The 22,512-nt window shown below is 45.1% G+C and overlaps 1 protein-coding gene and 1 long non-coding RNA gene across 4 annotated transcripts in view; one reads left to right on the top strand and one right to left on the bottom strand.

Annotated features, from left to right (window-relative positions):
* ABTB3 (ankyrin repeat and BTB domain containing 3) overlaps positions 1–22,512 on the bottom strand; it is a 175,181-nt gene that overhangs the window by 54,072 nt on the left and 98,597 nt on the right. For all 3 annotated transcript variants that reach the window (XM_071422723.1, XM_071422725.1, XM_071422722.1), the window contains exons 3-4: positions 13,885–14,089; positions 3,235–3,387 (exon numbers count right to left, since the gene is read on the bottom strand). In XM_071422723.1, the coding sequence (XP_071278824.1) occupies positions 3,235–3,387; positions 13,885–14,089 (358 nt within the window). The remainder of the gene's footprint in view (positions 1–3,234; positions 3,388–13,884; positions 14,090–22,512) is intronic.
* LOC139587951 (uncharacterized) overlaps positions 3,308–22,512 on the top strand; it is a 29,882-nt gene continuing 10,677 nt past the window's right edge. The window contains exon 1 of the long non-coding RNA XR_011678541.1: positions 3,308–3,442. This is a non-coding gene — a long non-coding RNA (uncharacterized lncRNA). The remainder of the gene's footprint in view (positions 3,443–22,512) is intronic.

Below are 22,512 nucleotides of genomic sequence, written 5' to 3'. Positions count from 1 at the left end.
GCCAGATAGTGCCTGTGCAGGCTGAGCAGTGATGCTACCTTATTACAATAGAAAGACAGTTCAACATAGTTTTTACCACCAGGCCCCTTTCAGACAACAAATTACTTTCATGCCTTCAATAATAAAAGGTCTAGAATAGGTAGCAGAGTACCCTATTCATGATTCATGTCAGCGGAGAGCCTCCTCAACTGACTACATCCTGCTGCCTCAGGTGGGTATAGGTGAGGCTTTATTTAAGCGTGCTGTTCCCACTGTGACAATATCCTGGTCACAACTTGGCTTTCTGTCTCAGTGAGCTGCTGTGCATCCAGCACTGAACCCATCTGTGAAAGCCAACTCCTTGCAAACGGTAGAAACAACTGTCTAAAGCCTTCACTCCTGGGGGAAGGTGAGTGCTTACATCCCTGCTCATCTCCCAGAGCTGACGAGAGGAAGAAACTTTCTGGCACATCTGCTCCTGTAAAATGAAAAGAGATCAGGAAGGAGACAAGCAGCTCCTGACTGATTCCAGCTTCCCTCACTCCTCTACACAGAGCAAGAGCAGGTCCTCTTTCAGAAGAGGAAAACTTGCAATAAATTAAAGTGATGGGTTTTTTTAAAAGGCTCAGAAAAAGGGCAAAAGAGAGGAATGAAAGGCAGGAAGAAAGAAGGGATGATTTACAAAGCCACAGAATGGGAATCTCACTGCTGGAGTACGTGATTATGCCAGGAAGTGTCACATGGATTTGCAGGGAGACCTCCATGCTGTAGCTCAGATAAGAAGCTAAACATTTGGGTTTTATGCAAACTGATCCTGAACTTCATAGCCTTTGAGATCCTGCCAATCTCTCCCTCTCCCCATATGCATGTTTTTCCATGGAAGCTGATTTTGCTTTATGCACTTGCAATGACAGGTTGTGAACCAACACTGTGGAATGATGCAGTGTCACCTGGGACCATGGCAACTTCTGGGTTCAGGTCTCTGTGTTTCAGGAACTAAAGAAGAATGCTACAAAAAGCCTAGAAATTGAACAATTTTCAAGGTTCTACTTAATAAACCTTTCCCATGGAAGTCACAAAATTTATCAAGCTAGCACTTAAAATCCTCCAGCTTCCATCTGTCATGCAGCTAACTTGGAAATCCATCCACTGCAAAGTTGTTGTATTCTCTCCCCCAGGGTTAAAATTTATGGAACTGATGCTCCTTGAGGAGTTAAGAATTGGAAAGTCACCCTCCCTAATGGGAAGGAATGAAGGGTTGATGTTGGCTTATGAAACTCAGGAGTGGTGAGGGTCTGCTGAATACAAATAAAAAAATACAGGCTGCAAAGTTCCAAATTAACATCCTGATGACTCACATTGCTCTTCAGAAAAGCTCAGTCTTCCCTTTGATCTCAGGATTACAGGCAGCCAGGGACTTATTTGCAGCCACGCAAAGAACCTGCTGCACTACACCAGCAGTAGGCACAGACCTCAAAATAAAACCCAAGGTACACGAACACTCATCTGCCAGCACAGCAGAGAGCTTGTCATATTGGGACATCAGTGGATGAATCCAGCCCCTGCAGTCAAATACAGGCACACTGCAAAGACTGGTCTCTAAAATCTAGAATTTGTCTCAGGAATAGTTTTCCCTTTTCATTCTCATCTGATCAATCTCAGGCCATGCTCTTCAGGCTCATTCCCACTTTTAAGACAAGCAGGGCAACTATCATTTGTATTCTTTATGAAATTAATTCTTGATGGCAACTTTAAGTGCTGGTTTGTTCCCCATGATTAACACATTCTTCTGCAGTATAATACAAATCTCCACAAGTTCTAATTATTCTGAAACTTCCTAATAAAAAACTAAAATTGTATAACAGTTGGTAAGATTTTTTTTTTATACATATGTGTATACATGCCCACACACACACACACCATCAAAATAAAATTTTGGGTTGTATATTGTGTTTTTTTTTTTTTTAACCACAGGTATTTTACTGTATCTACCTTAATTTTTAAGATAGAGCATATAGAATAGAAACATTACTGCCTTATTTGCAATCCTACCTAAATACTTGGAGAGGTATTAAATTAATTGTGCCTTTTCAGATCCAAGTACCAGGTCTTCAGACAGTGTAGTACCTGTATCTGTATGTCCTGACATGTCAGCAGGGACACAGAATGCAGCACTTCTGGAAATGAGGGCCATGGTGGGCACACCAAAGGGAAGCAATTACAGCCAAGGTTTGAAATCTGAAATGCTCATGATATGGCTTTTTAAATTCCATATATTTTTTTCAATTAAAAATTAAGTAGCTGTGACTATAAAAAGCCTATGTAGATCAGGAAGTGAAGTATTATACTCTCTGGTGAAAGAGCACGTCAAGGCCAGAGTCAAGAGAAGGCAGCTGCTCCCATGCAGGTCACAGCTAATCATGTAAATCAGCCCTCTGCTTTCTGTGTTGCAGGAAAGAATGCATATACTGCTGTACTGAGAGGCAGACTGCTGGAAGTTGGGGTTTTGGTACATATTTAGAATAGCAGTGAATCATTTCTGCTTTGGCAGATTCAGAATGCCTATTCATACGAACATCAAAACTAAACATATTCTTGACTCCAGAACAGTCCTAGAACATACTTTTATCCAAGTACATAATAATAAGGCAAAACAGACATTAAAAATAAATCCTAGCAATAAATACTTTAAGACTTCATTAGAAAACCAAAAGGTCACATCTGATACATGAAAAAGTCAAATTATCTAGGCTGTAATTTGAGTTGACATTAGCATGAAAAATACAATTTTACTCTAAGAAGTAGTCTTACCTCTAATTTTAAATGTGCCCTTAAGCATTAATGCTGAAAACAAAGCCCTGAAAAATATCTGCAACCCTGCCAATTACATTTCGGTATTTTATAGCAAAGCAACATGAATCAGACAATTAGCAGAAGGTTTCAGCCCCTCATTAACAAGCAGAACCTAATAGGAAGAAGGGGGAAAAAAAAAACAAACAAAGACCACCATGTAAGCTCTGATGAGCAGATTGCGGGCTCGATCGAGCTGTGAGATAGTCAGGCACCCATTACTATGCAACCAGCTTATCCACCGATGTGAGCAAATACCAGGAGCTGATTTTGCAACACACACGGTGAGCGCCGGAGCATCCCCGCGCCTCCCAGCAACAACAGAGCCCTGTGCCCGCCCGCCGCTCCCCAGGAGAGAGAAACACATTCTGCACAAAGCAGCCGATCTGCATCCCGGGGACTTACTTCAACTGCCGGGGCTCGCAGTCAACTCCCGGCAGCAGGAGCCTGGCCGCCTGGCGCACGTCATCGCTGTCCACCGAGAAACTGCGCCGGTGCCCCGCGTGAGCCACCGCCACCCGAATCCACTCCATCAGCGGAGGCAGCACGATGAACGGCCTGCGGAGCACACAAACATCAGTGCCAAGGCACACGAGCAGCATCACAGTCACAGGTAGAGACAAGCAGAGAGCAGGGGGGTGAGGGTGTGTGCGTGTGCCTATATGTGGGAGAATGTCAATATGTACAGAGAAAAGGATAAGGAAAGAATGGGAGAGCAAACCAGCTCAGCAATTTTCAAATAGGTCTAAATCAAGATGTCTCATCCTGTCTCCAGGGCAGGACTATTTGGAGAGTGAGATTTATGAGCCATGCTCATCCATGGGGCTCCATGAGGTCAGTGCACCCAACTGGCAAATTCTCCTCCCATCCTTTACATGGTGCAATCCCAAAAAGAGGACAGGAGTCTGGCACAGGACCACGTCCTGCTCTGGCTGATGCACAGGCCTGGGTAGAGAGAGGGGATGCCCCAACACTGAGATGCCAAGGATGGAGAGGGAATGCCCCAGGAAGTCTTCAGCATCTCCTGCTGATGCAATGGGCACCTTGTGCTCAGTGCTGAAAGTGGGGGATTTTGCAGCTAAAGTGAAGGTTAGCTGTGAGCGAGGTCAGAAATCAGAAACCAGACTGCTTGGTCTCACTTTCAGCAGTATCAAACTGCTACACTTTCGGGTGTCAGCTGTTCTGCCAAAAAAACATGTGAAAGTGCCCCCAAAAGTCAATGTTGGGATTCTGGGCCACACCCTCACAAAGTCTAGGCACTATCAGAAACATGGTCCTTGACTCCACAATACCTGGACAGCACCATGTCCCAGCAAGAGCTGCCCAAGCTGGACATGAAGCACGCAGCACATAGTTCACTCCACCTATGCTAAGAATTATTTGGGAACCAAGAGAAAGATGCCAAACCACAAGTAAAAACCATAGCTTCAAGTCGTGTTTCAGAAGAAAACTAATAAAATAACTGCAGCTGAGCACCTTGAAGGTCACTGCAAGTCTCTTGCTTGCTTTTCCTTCTGTGGTCCCTTTTCATGGAGGAAGGGAGAAAAAAAGCCTGCATTAGCTGCAGAGTAGGCAAATATTTTACATTTTAAATGTACAACTTTACCTCAAAAAGTTATACCCTGAGAAAAATTATTTAAGAAGATGTTGACTCTGGAATATCCTTTTCCTATTTATAGCTCTTTATACATTTATTTCCCTTTTTGAGGACTTGGCTTTACATAGCTCTGATATTAATATTCTTGAGGGGGGATGAGAGACTTCAGAAGTGCCGAAGGACAGAGAAGCCCCGAGGCCACTGACTCTCCCTAGGACGCTGGGTTCCCAAATCTCACAGGCACGTAAATGAACAATCTCTTTTTGAAATATGACATCTTTGGCTGAAGCTGCCACTTCCATAGTTTTTCTATTCCAACACATCACTGTCACCTCAAGACCAGGCTGCATTTGTTTCCAAGGCTTTTGCTCTCCCCAGACCTGCCACGGCCACGTAAGGAGGCTGATAAGGACAGAAGATCATCTCCCACAGCTCACACAAAATAATTTCCTAGCCCAGCTCATTTGTCATGAGAGTGCTGGGAGCTAGAGGAGGAAAAGGGGGGAAGCAGGGGTGTATTTGTTCTTGGAAGGTGACTGCTTCCCAGGTCATCTTCAGAGCTGAAGGGACCCTCTTTTGAGGCACAAAATACCTGGGAAAAAGTGATCAGTAAGTGATTTTTCATCACTTGCTGAGCGTCTGAGCAGAAGGGGAGAGGCAAATCACACTGTAAAACTGCATGTAGTTACAGATATAACTTGGTTCTAGGAATACAATTAAAGGAAAACTCAATTCAAGGTTATGTTTTGCATGAATGAACAGAGTTTGGATCACAGAAATGAAGAAAGGCTTGTACACTGCCTTCCTGTAACATCTGCTGGGCAAACAGAAAAGCAGAGAGCTGAGGCTGAACAGAGGGCTCAGAGGTTCACACGTTTTCCTCCTCTTGTGCAGGACAGAAACTCAGAAATCTGCCCCACCACAGTAAGGACCAGAGCAAATAAAAATATTTACAGGAACTCAGATAATTGCACTATAAAATTGCATCTTTTTCCCCTTCCCAGTCTTGCAAATTTCACCAGAGAAATAGAAATGAGCATGGCTATTTGGTGCAATAAATCCCAAGAGGAAAGGGAATCAGTGTTCTGCAGAAGCAGGGAAATTTTCTATAAAGTCCAATTTCAGTCCCTAGATGAGGATATGGAGTTTGCTCACAACATATTACATTCCTTTTTCCGAGGGAAAAAAAATCATCACTGCATATCTCAGCATGTCAGGAAGTTTGTATTTTGAGAAGAGAACCAAATATGGCTGAGTGCAATAGGTTAAAAATACCCTCCAAGAATCTGTGCACCATGTGAAGGGCTGGGTTTTTTCTTTTAAATACTGCTTGTGTGCCAAAGAGGAAAGAGGAACACAGAGTTATAAGGGTGTGATAATCCACAAGACAATGTGACATCTGCAAGAAATATTTCACTTTTCAAACAGCACTCTGTGAAAATGGGTTAGCCAAATGCATCACATCACTGGCATATACACTGATTTATCTCTGGTACAAAGGCAGGTACCAACCAGGAGAATTCAGTAATTTTGTGCTCCAGAGCAGACACAGAGCACATAAGTCACCTAGTTACATGCTTTGGAAGCACATGCCTTAATTAAACTAATCTAACCATGGTGCTCAGCTTGATTCTGCCTGAAAGATATGGGAAATCAAGAGCAGCTCAGCTGCTGCACCTTACCTGGGCTGCAGGTGAGTGAGTGCTCTAACTTCCTCCTCCAGCCCTTCTCTGTACCTGTGCTTAACTTTAAATGCATGCTCCACCCTCTAATTCCATGCAGTTTAAAGTTAAGTAAGGGCTTGAAAAAAAAGAAAAAAAAAGAAAAAAAAAAAGCTTTTTGGCACAGACTTGTATTTTCCTGAGCTCACGTCTAAATGTCTAAATGGAAAAATATGCCAGATCAGGATGCAAGGAGAGGTCTCTGCACAGAGCAACTCGCATCCCACACACAAGAGCTGGGAGGAAGGCCAACACAAAGCACATCCCCAAAGGGTTGGACCCTTCTGGGCCCTGTCTCCCTGCCCTTGGCAAGGGGGCAGCTGGCTCCTCTTGGGGCGTGCCTTCTCCTTTTTCATCAGAAAAGACAATTATGAGTGCCCCACCAAGCCTCACATCCCTGGTTCCTCCTCCCAGGCAGCATCCTCTCCTGTTTCCTCCTGCCACCCAGCACTCCTCTCACATCTATTTTTGAACAGCTCAAGGTCCTATAAGCTCCTATGCCTTGAAAACATCTGCAGGTAGCAACACCCTGCTGGCACTGCCCCACAAGGGACAAGTCCTCACTGTGTTGGCTATCAGAAGTCCTTCTCCCCACTGCCTTCACACACTGCAGCTCCCTGCCAGCACCCTCCCTCTAGAGTGGGGCAAACAACCCCTCCCTACACCATCAGACCTCAGACTTATCTCAGTTTTTTGGGGCTGATGTCTCCAGAGCACTCTGAATTACAGAATGACTCATCAGAAAAGCAGATGTTGCAGGGGGGAGCCTAAATTTAATCATAAGAGGGGTTCCCTAAAGCCTGCACTCCCTCCAGAGCCACACACAGCCTTCCTGGGCTGCCCACCACTCCCCCTCCCTCGCCTGCTGGCACACTGAGGTATTAAAAATCCTGTCATGCATATGCAATAACTCAGGCTTTTCCATTATTATTAGCAGCAGTAGTAGTACTGTTATTGTTATTGTTGTTATGGTAGCAGTCTACCTGTATGTAAACAGGAGAAATTGTCAGGTGGAAGACCATGAGGAATTGTGCACCATAAAATGCAATAGGATGCTTCATTATTTTTGCATGGGTCTGTGAGAAGATGGATGAAGCTCCTGTCTGGACACCAGCTGCTGCAATGCCAGATTTGCAAAGCACTAGGGCCAGCACTCTGACAAATTCCAGCTCCAAATAATCTCTGGCCCTGGTTTTTCACAGTTCCTACCATCTTTGCAGGGTGCAAAATTCCTGCTGGCTGCTGACCAGATTCACAGTCCACCTTCTGCCCAGAGCAGGGCCACTACACACAACCACTCTCTCCTTGATTTCCAGCAGTTCTTCTCCTCACCAGCTGCTCCCTCTCCCGTACAGAGAGTAGGAACACTCATCACCTTTGAATGCTCCTAACACAGGCTCACAAACCCTGGATGGGCCACCAGCCCCTCGTTCCCAGCAGAGCCTACAGTGTGCTCCAGGTCCCAGAGCTCATTAGTGCACATGAGAGATTCCTAGACAATCAGAGTGCTCCAAGGAAAAAAATCATCATTTCAAGTGCAGCACAACAGTCTCTTTATTTCCAGGGGCACTTCACACTGCTCTTCTCCAGACACCAACAGAGCCCTTGCCCCACACATGCACTCATTCACTGCCTGTATTAAATCAAACTTTAGGGAGAGGACTGGCTTTACAGTCACAATGGGAAGAGAGAAATCCCTGAGGCATAATCCTATTGGGATGTGAATTCCCACAGCTATCTCCTGTTGTCCCTGCCTCAGCTTCCCAGCTGTGAAGGGGACACAGCTGAAAAGACCTGATCTTTCTCTAACTTGGTTCAATTGCTACAATTGCTTCAGACGATGTTTGCAGGATCATTTGGCTACTGAGGAGGGTGGTGGTGCTGTAGGTGTGGGGTTTCTTCTCTCACTCCAGCCAAGGATTGCTGACTGCCAACCTTTATGGATACAACAGGCAAATTGGTACACAGAGGTCGCTGCTGTTTAAATTTGCAAAAGCTACCAAGTAAAAGTTAAAGATGCTTCTCAGAAGCATAAGGCTGTACTTTTACATAAAAAAGCCTTTCTAGCTAAAGGTAGGGAGATGTTTTTTCTTGCAGATATGAGTCAGCAACTTTAACATTGTAAAAAGTTCTTTACATTTGTTTGTTTTTGTTCTCATGGGTGTTTTTTAAAGAAAATCCCAATATATGAATTGAAAAGCATCCTAAGTTTTGACAAGTTTTCATTAGGAACATATGATGAAAATACATATGCAATGCTAGTCCATTTTTAGCATTATTGAACGATAAAAAAATATGGCTTTTTCCAATGTAGAGCATGCCTTTCAGATGGGTTTCTGGGGTGCAAATCTCATTTACAGTTACACCATAAAGAACTTGTCTTCAGAGAGAGCAAATACTTTTTGATGCCCTCAAAAAGCTGCCAGTCCCAATCCTTCCCAGAAACTCAGCAGTGCCAGCTGATGCTCCATGTGAGCTCATGCAGCCACTCTACACTACACAGCTGCTCTGCCACCCCAGAAGCCCAGCTAAGGGTGACCTAAGTAGCAAGTTCTGCATCTTGTTCAGGTTGAAGGATCAAACCTCTCTGCTCTCACAGGAGCCTCATGAGACCTGCCTAGGCAGAAGAAGGATTTATCCTTTGGCTTTTGTGCACCAAGACATTGGTGCTCCAGAGTCCAAAAATGGGGTTCTGCAAATCATGGGTTTTGAACCCACATCCGGGGCTGGAATGAGCTGTCCCTGTTACCTCTTCTGCATTAAAAACATTAATGGCCAAGACTTGAAACACAACTGAGTCAAAGTGATGACTCAGCCAGCAGCCACAAAAGGCGAATATTTCACTGGCAGTTTGGACATCGGATTTGACACGACTGGCAATGGCATAAATCCCTGAGGACACACAGCATTCAGAGTGCAGCACAGAACAGCCTGGATACCATGCAGTTCTCACAGGGCTGCATGCAGTTTCCTCTATTTAAAAAATCCTACGGCCATCCCATGGACAGCAGAAGTCCAGCTTGATAAAAGAGATGTAGAATACAGACCCAGCCCAGCAAGGATATTGCCATGTAATAGCCAAGCCACAAATAATGCCTGAACTATTTCTTGTAACATGTGCCATCTCACATGCTGCAGGCAGCTCCAATAACATTGCTGAAGGGATTTCTAGGAAATGGGAAGTCTGATATTTAGCATGCAAATCTAGAGGACTTAGGTAAGGATGCATTGGGATTTCTTTTCAGTGGTTCCAAGTCCAATCAACCCTGCTCTCAATTTTGACTTCAGCAAAGTTACAGCTTTACTATGTGAAGTTTCCAATCAAACAGTGGATAAAAATAGGGTTACATGGGGCTATGGCATACTGGCACACCAAGCATGTGTAATCCCTTCTGCATACGCAGGTTCATTCAAGTTTCACTGCAGGGCTTCCATATTCCCAGTGCTTTAGTTGTTTTTCATTAGCATTCTTCACACTCTCTCCACTCTCTTCTGGTCTTTGCTGGAGACTAACCTAGCCAGGGAGTCTGTACCACAGAATAATTTAAACCAGAGACATGTTTCCCCAGTTCTCTTACTGAAATTTTTCTATAGGTATAATCTGTATAACTGCTGTAGCAGTTACAAAAATGCTCTGAAAGAGTTAAAATTATTTTAAAAGTTATTTTAATAGCATGGAACACTCCTCTCATTAGAGGAGCTGCATCACATTAATTAGCCAGCTACACCAATAGCTACTCAAAGCAAGAAACAAAATTGAGGCAACCCAAACTCTTTCCATTAATAATGAATGACCACAATCTACAATTTGCAGGTGTATGCATGTGCAGGGAACATATATCTTTTTCTCTATGTGTCCATGTAAGCGTGCAAGGCAGGCAGAAAGACGAAAAGTAAGCAATAACAGCCCATGGGAGTTTCCTAAGGGACTGCTCCCCACAGAGGGAATAATAGTTAAGGTAAAGTGAAAAGAAGGTTAAAACCAGACACATATCTATCAACTCAATTAAGACTGGAGGAGAAAAGCTAACAGCTGCCAGGGGATAAAATGCTCCTCTAAGGTGGAGCAGCAGAGGAAGCACTGGAGAAGGGACTTGGCTGCCTGTGAGCAGAATTAATGGGTGGTTCTGGACTGGCTGAGATGCTGAGCCACAGCTTCTCAATGAGCTGTTAATGGGGAACACAGCAAGTTAGGAAGTAATGAGGACTTTGTCAATACAGCTGTGGATAAAAGTGGGTAAGGAACCACTTAAGGAAAAACAACATCACACAAATCTGCTACTACAGATTGTGCACTTTCCGGTGCTTAAGAAATTACTTGCAATAATTTTGGAAGCATTATAGGGGCTAACAAGCCAAACATAACCACGGGACAGATCTTTTTCTTAAGCTAGAAGCTGCAAGAAAGAAATCTTACCAACAGTACCCTCATCTACAGTTCTTTTTGGTTTTGTTTTTTTTTTTTAATTCCCAGGAAAGCAAAAGAATCACAAACCTAAATAATCTGCAGCCTCCTGCAAGTGGAAGCACTGGAGGAGCACTGCTTTTGTAGGCAACACCCAGCACAAGATAAATGGCTCCAGCACATCCCAGCTGGGTGCAATAGGGAAAGGGGACCCCACAAAGAGGTCCACCCTCTCCCTGTACCTCCATGCCTGACAAAATAGCCTTTTACATGGTATCCAGGGTCAGCAGAACTGGCTGCCAAAAAACCAGAGAGTCTCAGCCAAAGTGGCCAGATTGAAGGAATATGAGTTTGGGGTGGAAGGGGATCACGCATCTATCTTATTGTTGGATTTGTCAGAATTTAGGAAGTGGGGAATATTTTCCAGGTTTTCTAAGCAATTCTGGCCACTCTCCACTCCTCCTCCTTCCATGAAAGCAGTTCCCCCCACCACAAGAGTTTCACTATATAATAATTTTTCCCTTTTATTTTCTGTAAAGATAAACACGATTGAAAATATACTGCATTCTCATTTCTTTAATTCCATGAAGAGCAAACACAGAGAAATGCTCCCTAGAAACGAAGTGCCGGATTTACTCAAAGGTAAAAATCCCTTTTTATGTGTCCCCCAAGGCTCTGAGGGAGGTACTGTTTTCTGAGCTGGAAAGTGCCAAGCCAGGCAGCAATGCCACCATACTGGATTCCCCTCTCATATCCAGCCTCTGCACAGGAGGACATGTACAGCCTTTGCAGCTCAGCCTGATTCAGAGCCAAAATCCAGGTGGGCTGGAGATGAGTAGGAAGAACAGGATGGTTTCATGGTGCCATCAAGCCTTGAAAGTGCTGTGAGAATTCTTTGGCTGCATCACACAATCCTCTCTAGCCTGGGCTTGCACTGTCAGGGAGGAGGGGGCCAAGACAGTAGCCAGGTTGGTTTCACAAAGAGCCAAGGACAACCCCTCTTTCATGAAAATACTGCCTCTACAGCCAGATCCACGCTGTCCTGGCTTCTCTGCACCAGCAGGGACACAGAGAGGCCAAGGATGGGGAAAGATGCCTGGACCTTCTTGCTTCCTTCTGGGCTTCTTACAAAATAAAAGCAATTGCTGCAGCTGGAGAGCAAATACAGCAACAGATATGTCACAAATCTTGCAAATATTTTGCACGTAAAAGTGTCATGTTTAACAAACCCATTTCCCTGCAACTCACAAAACCCCATCATGGAAACAAAACCATCAGAGATACATCATGGACCACAAAGCATGACTGCCTGTAAAAAAAAACAAAATATGGGAAATGGGTAGGAAGGCTCCTCAGAGCACTACTGATAAGTCAGCCTCACTGTTCTCCATCCCAAGCAGCACAGGGTGGTTCCATCCAGCTGGTGAAACTCCAGAGCTCAGCCCCATGGGAATGTCCAGGCTCACACTCAGCCCTGCACCATTCCCACTCCGGCACTAAGTACTAATGCATGTTTGATTAGGCAGCAGGAGATGAATCTGCTCCTTGCCCAGGTGACCACAGGCTCTTGGCAATAACACTGAGTACTTGCTCTGGCCCTCACCGCACGTCACACTCAGTCACTGCCCTGCCAAGCGACGGCACCCTGCCAGAGCAAGGCTCAAAATAAAGGGAAGAACAATTGCCTTAAATAATCAGCATTTCTAGGGCTCTAATGAAGAGGACATGTATTAAGGCAACCTCAGAGAAAGGAAAACCTATTACAACAAATGCTGAGAGTGGTTTTCCAAATATTCCTACCCTTTTTCGCTTTTGCACAGCAGTCTGAAGAAATCTTACAAAACCAGAGGCTTAGCTTTATTCACCCTTCTATTTCCTCTGGTTCCAGTGGCATTATTCCCACAGATGAGAACTACAGATCAGGTGAGAGTATATTCTAATTTTCAAAAAAATTTTTTGTGCATACTAACCGCTCCTGGACATGAGTTAGGCCTTCTAAAAGAGCAAGACTGGATGACAAATAATGAAATAAAAAACAATTTTAAAAATAGAGAAAATTCTGTATGCTTGTCATTTCCCTCCTTGTTTTTTTCATACTTTGGAAATAACAGAACAAAAAGTGACAACATGCTCACAGAGCGACCCAAACTTGAAAAGAAACAAAATGCCATCCAAAGGCAAATGGCAAAATTCCCAGTAACATCATTAATGCCAGAATTTCATTTTGTATGCTCTTCTGCAACTAATAAAAAAGTATTTTAATTAAGATATCATATTATATACCATTTACAAGTACACACACAATGAGACCCTCAAATCCTGCTTTTGAGATGCAGACTTCATCCTGCAACAATAGCTAAGCCCCATATGTGCAGATCAGAGTTTGGCTCACATGTATACTGCCATACATACTCTGGGATGTAAATGTGGAGCCCAGCCTGACAAACCAGCTTTGCATTTGCATCACCACAATACCCATCCTAAAAATTCATATCCAGCATCAAACCAGCCACTCCTCTCATCTCTGTACTGAGGCTGCCTGGTTTAGGGCTGGTGAAAGTGTGGCAGGGAAGCAGCAGAGTGTGCCCTCGCACACAGCTGGAGACATGTTTTAAAAGAGGGTTTGCTGGGCTTTTCTTGGGAGAGGGATTTATTTTCTTGGTCAGCAATCTGCCACCTGGGCTGGCCACCCAGCCTGCCAGCTTCAGAGGCGTCTCCTTCTCACCTTACATCAGACCCTGAGTCAGGACAGGGCCAGAGGCACAGCTCCCCGGCCCTGCCCATCCCTGGAGCAGGGACAAGAGCAGCACAGCTGGCACTTGCCAGATCCCTGGCCAGGGCAGCCCCGAGGTCACTCCTGTGCCCCGTTACTCAGTGCGGCAGGAGCCCACCATCTTTAATGACTTCTCCTTTCTACACACACTACTCTATTCATTTTCCACTTCCCCAGTCACAGCTGCTGAGCCCTATTAACACGCAGGGGAAAAAAACCACATTTAAACCCAAACCTGCTAGGCCAGAAATAGAAGTTCTCATTTTCTTTTCCAAAACACAGAATAGCTGAGCAACAACGAAAGGAAAAGGAAATCTCTCCCAAGCACATCTGGAACCAATTTGCTGTCTATAGCCACTGGGTGTCACTTTTGATATATATTGGTTCAGCCACGCAGCACTTCGGGGAGAGAAGCGGATTTCAGGGAGGTGATCCCAAAGTGAAGCAGACTGCTCCACGGCCTCTTGCATGCAGGCTGTAATTAGCAATTAGCCAGCCAGGCTGATTTATTAACAAAACATCCTCACCACGACACCAAGCACCGTGCAGAGGCTCTTACCTCTCAGTCTGCAGTGTGACTTTCGAGGGTTCCACGTTGGGGTTTTCCCACTCCATCTGTGGACAGTGCATGAAGTAGCAAAGGGTGTACAGGGCCTCTGGCTCCCAGTAGAAGGATCCCTGCTTCTGGTGCATGGGTGTCCCATTCCCGTGCTGCTTGGCATTGAGGGGCTGCAGGTGGTGCATTGCTCGAGACACCAGGTCACCTGGAAAAAAAGCAAGAGCCAGGTGAATGCCAGGCTGTTCAGCTGCCTCTCCTGAGTTGCAAACTGAAAGGCAGGCTGGGGTGGTCTTCCCTTCCATTTAACCTCACATATGCAAACAGCAGGGGGTAGGACAGGATTCTGGGCGTTACTCATCACCAGGCTGAACTTTTCCTGGTGGTTTACGTGGTGTGGTGTGACATACCCAGGCTGCAAACAAGCCCACAAAGGCCTGCAGGAGACGTGTTTTTGCAAAGATGGTGGTGTGGGCAACATCAGGTTGGCCCATCTCAGCACCACCAAGAGAGCTGGCATGCTGAGCCAGGATCACAGTTACCTACTCAGCAGCCTTTGGAGGACACCAAAACCCCTCAGCCCCAAAAAATGACCATGCAGTGTGCCACCAGAAGCTGCATGCTCCTGGTCAGAAGGGCAGTGAAATCCAGCCCCTTGGAATGAGGAAGGAGGCAGTCAGATAACACACAAAGCACTGCAGGAGGATGTGAATGAGCATGCGGGTGAAGAAAAAAAAGGGAGAAATATTGCTAAAAGATAATATTATGAATGTGCAACCAAAATTAATTTTTTAAGTCCAGGCTAGGCCTGGAAACTTCATGTTAGCAGAAAAACAAAACCTATGAAGTAGGCTCACCTGGCCCCCCAGGTTTCCAGAGCACAGAGGAGGACAAAGAGGAAGATTCTCATCATCCCCCTACACCAATTTACTTTGGGGCACTCCCTCCCTCACAAGGCAGATATAGGAATCTACCACAACATGTGGAATGGGATGAGCAAAGCCAAGCAAATACATGGGCAAGCAGCAGTGCAGTCTCTTAGCACAACACTGATTGTAACTAATTAACTAAAGCACGTCTCTCCGAGGCAGTGACTTTTATGTCTATTGACTAGTGACCACTCTATCAAAGGCAGGGAAACAATTGTGGTTTAAACTGCCTTTTTTTCACATGTTCAAATCACTCTGAGAGTGCTTTTGGGGGAAATAAGGATCTCGAATCAAATCAGTTGGTTTGTTTTAAATTAAAATCTGAGCAAGAGCCCTTTGGGTGATTCTTAAGCTATACAAAAGCAAGTGATGAGAAAAAGAGGACATAATTTTCCACTGTTAAGAAGTCACACACTTTCTCTTACTTGTTTTTCCCAAGTGGCCACTGAGCACAAATTTGGAAGAAAAAGTTTAAGATGTACACACCAAGGTAGGAGCATAAAACCAATTGTGGGGGGATAAATAATGAACTCCTGAGCAAACTTAAAGGAGAACCGTGTGCATGGCTGAACTACAGGTTTTTGCAAAGTCCCACCCCTTTGAACACCTCTCTCCAGCCTGACTCACACAGAAAATGCTGCTGCTGCAGTGATAATGTGTACCAGGGAGAACAGAAATGTCTCACTTAAAAATCTCAGCCCAATCCTCCAAAAACATAGCCTTAAAACCATGAAGAGAAGAAAACCACTGGCATGAGGAAACTGCAGAGTCCATGATTTCAGGGTTTTGACACATATTTTTTGCTTCACTCTGCAATATTCTTCTGATTCAAAGCTTTCATTTAAAAATAGCTTCCATCTTTTCCCTCTGCCAGGAAATTGCCATGATAGGACCAATCTTGCAGCCTTGCATGCTCATAATTTCCAAGAGAAACTATGCATGTGGAAAGTATGCAGGATCAGGTCTGCAGAAGAAACAGATGTACCTCTGAGATGAAGCCCCAGTCCTGCACAAGGCTATCTGCAGACAACCAGAAGCAGCAGGAAACTATGGGACCTCCTTCACTCAGCTCACTCTAGTCACAGCAAATGTGCACTGCCAAGTCTAGCACAGACCAATTTAACTGCTAGCAGCCTTGTTGATATTAAATTTCCCCCTTTTTCTCCAGAAGGCAAAAAAATTGCATAGAAATGCTGGCTGCAACATGCAGCTTTAACAATAATAGCAAAGGCAGAGAAAAAGGGAGACACACACTAAATTCAGCCTTTCAAACCCAAGCCATTACAGCACTGAAGAATGTGGGTAAAGTTTAGCACATAGCCAGTCTCATTTCAGTGGATTGAGACAGCAGGCTCTAGAGAATGCCTCTGACTTCTGTCATGAATGATGAATAAAAATTAGGATGAAATTTCGGCCCAGATTCTGGCAGAAGCATTACTTCATCCCACTCCTCCCTGAGCGCTGGAGTGATGTGACCTCAGTGACACGCCCAGGACCAGAGGAAGCTGCACAGTGAATAAGAAGGAAAAGCAGAAGCAAGAATGATGTGAGCAGGACAGGCAGCTAAGCATCACTGCTGATGCAAGGCTGGAGGAACTCAAGTCTTGCTGAAAGGTGAAGCTCCAATCCATGAATAGGACGAGGAGTTCATCCTTTTATGCTGTATTTCCTCTAGCACCTCCTAAAAAATCCAAACGAATTCATACCATTAAAGCTAAATTAATGCTTTTTATATTTAAGTCTCACTTAATTACATTATACCAAGAACTGATGGCTTAGATCTTTCTTTTGCCTTTGCTATGCTTTCTCTGGTCACAACTGAAATAATTTCTACATTAACAATTATTGTAGGATTTCTTTACCAATAATTTGACTTACTTCTTCAGGTCAACTCAAAGCCTAAATAATCAATACCTGAAAAACACTGAGCTTCACAGAGAACAGTAAGCAAGCATAAAAAGCCCCATTATACTGCTACCCGCTGGGCAGAGCTGTAGAGGAAGGACAGGAATCACTGCTCTGTTCTATTCCACAGCAGAGCCTCGAACAATCCGATACATGCCCTAGTGCCCTTTGCCTCCTTCAGCCGCATCCAGTTACAGCAACAATTCTCCAGGGCAGAGACTGTGCCTTAGCATATCTATTCTCCAGGATCAGGGCCAGGAAGGCATGGGAAGCTGACAGGCACATGCACACACTGCACACCAGCACTTAGGCAAACTCTGTAAAATGTAGCACAGTGCAACATCTGGTTTTAGGTGTGCATGTGCGTGTTGTCTTGAACCCCTACCAGGTTTTGCTCCTTCTATTGTTCCTTGTTAATATGCTTTTGCTTCTCCATTTCCTTCCTAAGAATGTACCAAGAGTTGAAACTCTCTTTGATTCCAAGGCACCCCAAAGCCCACAGATGTGAAATCAGCTTCATGATGGGACTCACTCGTCTGCTCTCCAGCAATCAGCCAACTCCAGCCTCATCTTGGAAACCCAAACTACACATGATCTCCTTGCCAGCTGTAAAAGCTGTGCTACATCTGAACAATGAGGGCAACCTTGAATTTATGACCAAGCACAGAAAGACAAGTCCTCTTCACAAGTCTGTGCTATCCCTTCATCAGTGTCAGCCACCTCTGCTGTTCAGGGCTGTGCTCAGCACAGAAAGGCTCTGCAAGGGCAGCTTACCTGCTCACAGCACTGCTGGCTTTTTCTGCTATTTTTTTGGCCCTGAAAATATGTCTCAGCTGTATCAGCTGAACATATCTGAAAGGCCAATAAATTCTTCAGTGCACCATTTCCAGAAAGAATATATCTAAAATAAAATTCCCAGCAGCTGCATTGACTTTGTGACTCCATGAAGGAGGCTCCTGATGGCTGTGGCATCAGGACCCAAGGGACTTGGCAGGAATCCCTCCTGCCTTGCTCTCCACTGATCAAATTCTCATCCTGTCCCACCACCTGAAGAACAGAGTGGGGAGCTGATCTGCCTGACAAGAGAGCTTGCCAAGTTTATTTTGTTTTAAAATTAAACTCAATGAAAACTTCTGTAATTTATGCATCATAAGCCAAGTGAGCCAACGCACAAACTGCTTTGCTGGCACAGCCAGGGAGATGAAAACATCACACTGTGCAGGGTAAACATAAGAAAAAAGAAAAAGAACAGCAAAGCGGGGGGACATTTCAGGACATTTTTGTTGCCAAAGCTCGGAAGCCACAACTAGAGGACAGGCTCCCAGAGGGCAGCAAAGGCAGCAGCAAGCCCCAGGCTGACACTGCCTTGCAGCCCTGATTCCAGATGGGGAAGGGCTCCAGGAGTGTGGATCCACATTGGATCTCATCAGCCCAGAGGAGAAAGGCTGTGCCTCGCACACCAGCTACCAAAAACCCAGGAAAACACCTCTGCACCACAGTGTGTGCAGAGCTGCCACTGCAGCTGCCAGCATTTCCCCCTGCCTGTATCTGAAGCGGGGCTCGCCCATTGCTGCTGCTCTCAGTTCAGCACGGTTGGTGAATGCAAGGTCCGCATACATTTGATTTAAAGATTGAAAATATTATGTAATGTGCATGTTGTAACACGGGCCTGGTTTAAGGCAACACTGAACATTTAGGGAACAGCTTCACCGACTTCAAGCCACAGATATGATGTGACAGGCAAAGTAAAGCTAAAGCTGCTCCCATCTGCATGGAGGTGCAATATAACATATAACAACAACATACAGCATGCAAGTGCACAGCTTCAGCTAAGTCCTCTCTGCAGTGACCAGTGAAGCTTTTTTTTTAAAAACTTTGTTTGGCTTCAGTAAAAGCTATTCTCACTGCTTTTACTATGTTAGAGCCTGGTGTTCAAAGAATAACACATCTGTTTCCAATTTTGTACTGGGGAGGGGGGACAGAGGAAGGCAAAAAAGAAAGAAGAGAAAGAAAATGACAGATACCCAATGCCCATGTCTGAGAAGCTTCCTGTGGGATTTTCCAATCTATCATGATGAACCTGATGATGCTATGCTATCCCACCTGCTTAGGAGCAGCCTAACTTCCTTCAGACTGAACAACTGCCAGAGCCAAAACCATTCAGCTGAGGGTATGCCTGCAGAGCCACAGCCCTGACGTGAATGACACAGACAGATCCTTACGCAGCCCCTCCTTATGACACCTACCTCATGTTTTTCTTGTTCCGAAAGCATGTCCTAAAACTACCAGAACAACTTAGCAATGATGTCTTTGTACACTGAAATGAGCCACACAGTTCTTTGACCTGTGTCTTTCCTTCAAAACCCAGGGGAGAGAGAGGAGCATCTGTTCCCACTGCAGCTGTCTTCCCACCTGGTGCCCTGCTGGGGCACTGCGAGAAGCAGCAGGAGACCATGTTTTTAGCAAGACAGCATTGTGCAGGCAGCACCCATCAGTTTGATAACGCTGGTCTGGTCATCCTTCCAGCTGTCCTTGACTCCTGCGTGTGTAGTCTGCATTTGAGAATCATGCCCTGCAGTGGGGCATGTTAATTGCAGCAGCATTACTGCCTCGCTGTGCTTCCTGGGTGAATATTTCCTCCTGCAAAGAGCAGGCCATAGCTGTAGGCAAGAGTTGTTTCTGTCTTTCAGAGCCCTTAACAACCTCCTGTGTCCTGTCCAGACCATGAAAAGAAGGAGTATGCATCAGGGAGCTGCATTCTAGATGCCAACTTCATGTCATGGTCAGTAGATTCCCCCCTTACAAGCATGTGAGCCAGGTGCAAAACTAATTTTCTTGACCTAGATTCATTTCACACTTCAATACAAAAGTCTTGGATCTATGGTTTTGCTCACAACCAGCTCTGGGGAGACTGTATTGGAAACATGAATTTATAATCCTGACAATAAACCATGGTCTATTTAATCAGACTTCTAGCTGGTAGCCACAGCCATTCTGCATCCTTCCCAGAGTGTAGCTAAGTCTCTGCCCCTCTGGTTTCCGCACCGAAGGGGCACACTGGTGCACACACCTGTCAGCACACAACTGCAGGGGAATATGAGCAGATGAGCTGTTGTCTCCTGTGCCAGGTCACCCTCAGCCACCCAAGCCATCCCTACACTCTCAATTCCAGCTGCACTGCTCCTCCACGATCCTCTCTCTCCAGTGGTACATCAATCTCCACGTTTCAAAAGTCAGCTGAGCCAAAACTACTCGAGCAAAACCTGTCTTCAAATGATTTTTTGTGAGGTTTTCTATTGCTAACTGAACACTACTCATCTATACCAGGAAAGGAGTGTGCACAGAGATAGGATGGCTGCACACTACAAAGTGTGCAGAATGTATTTCACAGTGTGCATGCTCCTAGCACAAAGTATCTTCAAACATAAAAAGTTGTTCTTGGCACACTGCATATTCCAGATTTTATTCCAGCTGCCTCAGGCTGTGGGTGTGCTTGGGGTGCCATAACCCACAGTGGGACATCCAATGTGCAACAAATTCATCCTTGAGCTCACCTTGCAGAAACTCCCCCAACTCTGCCATCTCTGCTGTCCCACACTGTGCCCCTATCTACTACCACAGGCAACCTTTTCTTCTCTTAAAAGCTATTCATCTCTTCCACACAAGAGCAAAAGAAGGAACTGTGGCCTCAGACTCAGAATTGAGAAGACAGGACCAGGATGCAAGCAGCCCATTTTCTGGCAGTGACTTCTCTGTGGCCTCCCACAGATCATTTAATCTTTTTATCTTCACTTACCCCACCATCACAAAAACCTTCTATTTATATTACAGAGTAAGTGTTTGCATGCAATTTAGCATTTGCAAAGCCTTTGAAGACTGATAAATTAGGATTGGATATATCCCATTAAAAAGCCACAATAATAATTAAACCCTCTCAAGTTCACATACCTATTATAACAACACTTGCACGTTTGGACTCTCCAATCTGACATGGCAAGCTTGATGTTTGTGTCTGATTCCCCTTAAGCCACATCAATTTCAAATAAAACAAGCTTTGACTCGGATGAGCTATTCATGTGCCAACCTAATGCAGAGCCTTCACTCTGCAGAATACCACTGCCTTATGGACCATCATTCCTGGATTTTCTTTGGCCCATGTCCTTAAACAAAATTTGAGAGCCCCAATGGCTGAGCAGGCCAGCTAAGAGTGCTCACCCTGACCTGACGAATTGCCTGTGCTCTGCACAGCAGGGATGAGGAGGACTGCAGAGAAAGGAAAATGCCATTTGAATCCCAAGTGTGCTGTGATGCAGGGGTTCAGAGGGAACAGGAGTCTGTATCTCAAATGTGGTGTACAATGGGGAGTTCTGCAGGAGTTCACATTGGTGTACATTGGTGTTCACATTGGTGTACTGGGGAAGGCAGGTGGAGGTTTGAGCTCCAGCCCTCCCCAGCCACCACAGCGATGCCTTTTGCCACTAAGCAGCAAACCTGAGTGGGCTTAAACACAAGAGGTGGAAGCCCTGGAGGAACAAAACCACCCTGGGCTTGTCCCCAGGAAAGGCAATGGTGGCTGAGTCTCATCCATAGAGGCAGACAGAGAACTCCCAGAGGAGCTCAGGATCCAGACAAGCAACAAGACAAACTGCCCTTGCTACCCAAGACAGAAATCCACTCCTTTGGTCAACAGGGAAATCAAAGTAGGGTGTAACCTGGTATTTTCAAATTATCCTCTCTCATACTTCATCTCACCTGATAAATAAATGTATTGTTTTATGGCTGATGACAGTGGGTATCAGGGGGAAGAGAAGAAAAGCAAGATGTTGTTTGGGACTATTAAGCAACCCACAAACCCTCCTGTACACAGATGCAGACAGTGAATGGAGGCTGTAGTCCCTCACTCAGAGAGGGCAGCAAGGAGAAGGGGGTAGCAGCTAGGGAAGCGTGCAACCAGGCAGCCCTTACAGAGCCAAGAAAATACCTACCATTTAACCATTGAAGCACTACATTCATCTGCGTTCTGTTCTCTGCTGAGGGGGGAACTTTCTCTGTTGAGGAACATCTCACCAACTTCTAACTTTTACACACAGACTGGATGATGTGTGGATATCAGCAAGGAGGAGTTGCTAATTGGACACCCAGAAAGTGGGTGAGTGAGGACCTAGAGACCTTGGGCAATAACCCAGTGGATGGCCCTTGAAAACCAGGAAAAGCATCACTGTATCTGGAGAAGTGATACACAGGCTGTCAGTCTATGGCCAAACACTATACTGAAGGGAGCACTTCCATCTGAATGGCAGGTTTGGGCTAGTACCTCTGCTTAGCTCAGCACTGTGCTCCATGAACCAAACCATTCACAGGGAATAAGCTTGGTCTTACTCTACAAATGCTGCTTAATCTGAGAAATACATCTGACAAACAGGGCTTTTGTTCTGGCAGTAAATTAACAGACATTCCTGTGACAACACTCCTTCAGATGCCACACTTCCAGCAAGCACCTTTACCCTGGCATTTGCTTCTAAGCCTAGGTTTAACCTCTTCTTTAGAGCACATGAATCCATTTGTATGACTTCTGCAGTGCTCCTTCCTGTTGGCTGTAGAGGATTGAGACTAGATGAAAAGGCAAGGGAGGGGACGCAGACTTTCATCATCTCCTCAGCTGAGGCTGTGAGGAGAAATGAAAAACAGTATCAGTATGTGCAATCACATTCCTACTTACACTTGAGCAGTAACCCTTCCTTTCATCCCTAAAAGGCTGCCAAGATCCACTGTGAGGCTTTTATTTTGGAAATATATA

Source organism: Agelaius tricolor, unplaced genomic scaffold (genome assembly GCF_023055355.1).
Source record: "Agelaius tricolor isolate 1412-34295 unplaced genomic scaffold, bAgeTri1.0.p SCAF_3, whole genome shotgun sequence".
NCBI lineage: Eukaryota > Metazoa > Chordata > Aves > Passeriformes > Icteridae > Agelaius > Agelaius tricolor.
Note: the sequence above shows the minus strand (reverse complement) of the source record. Positions and strands in the feature narration are given on the sequence as shown.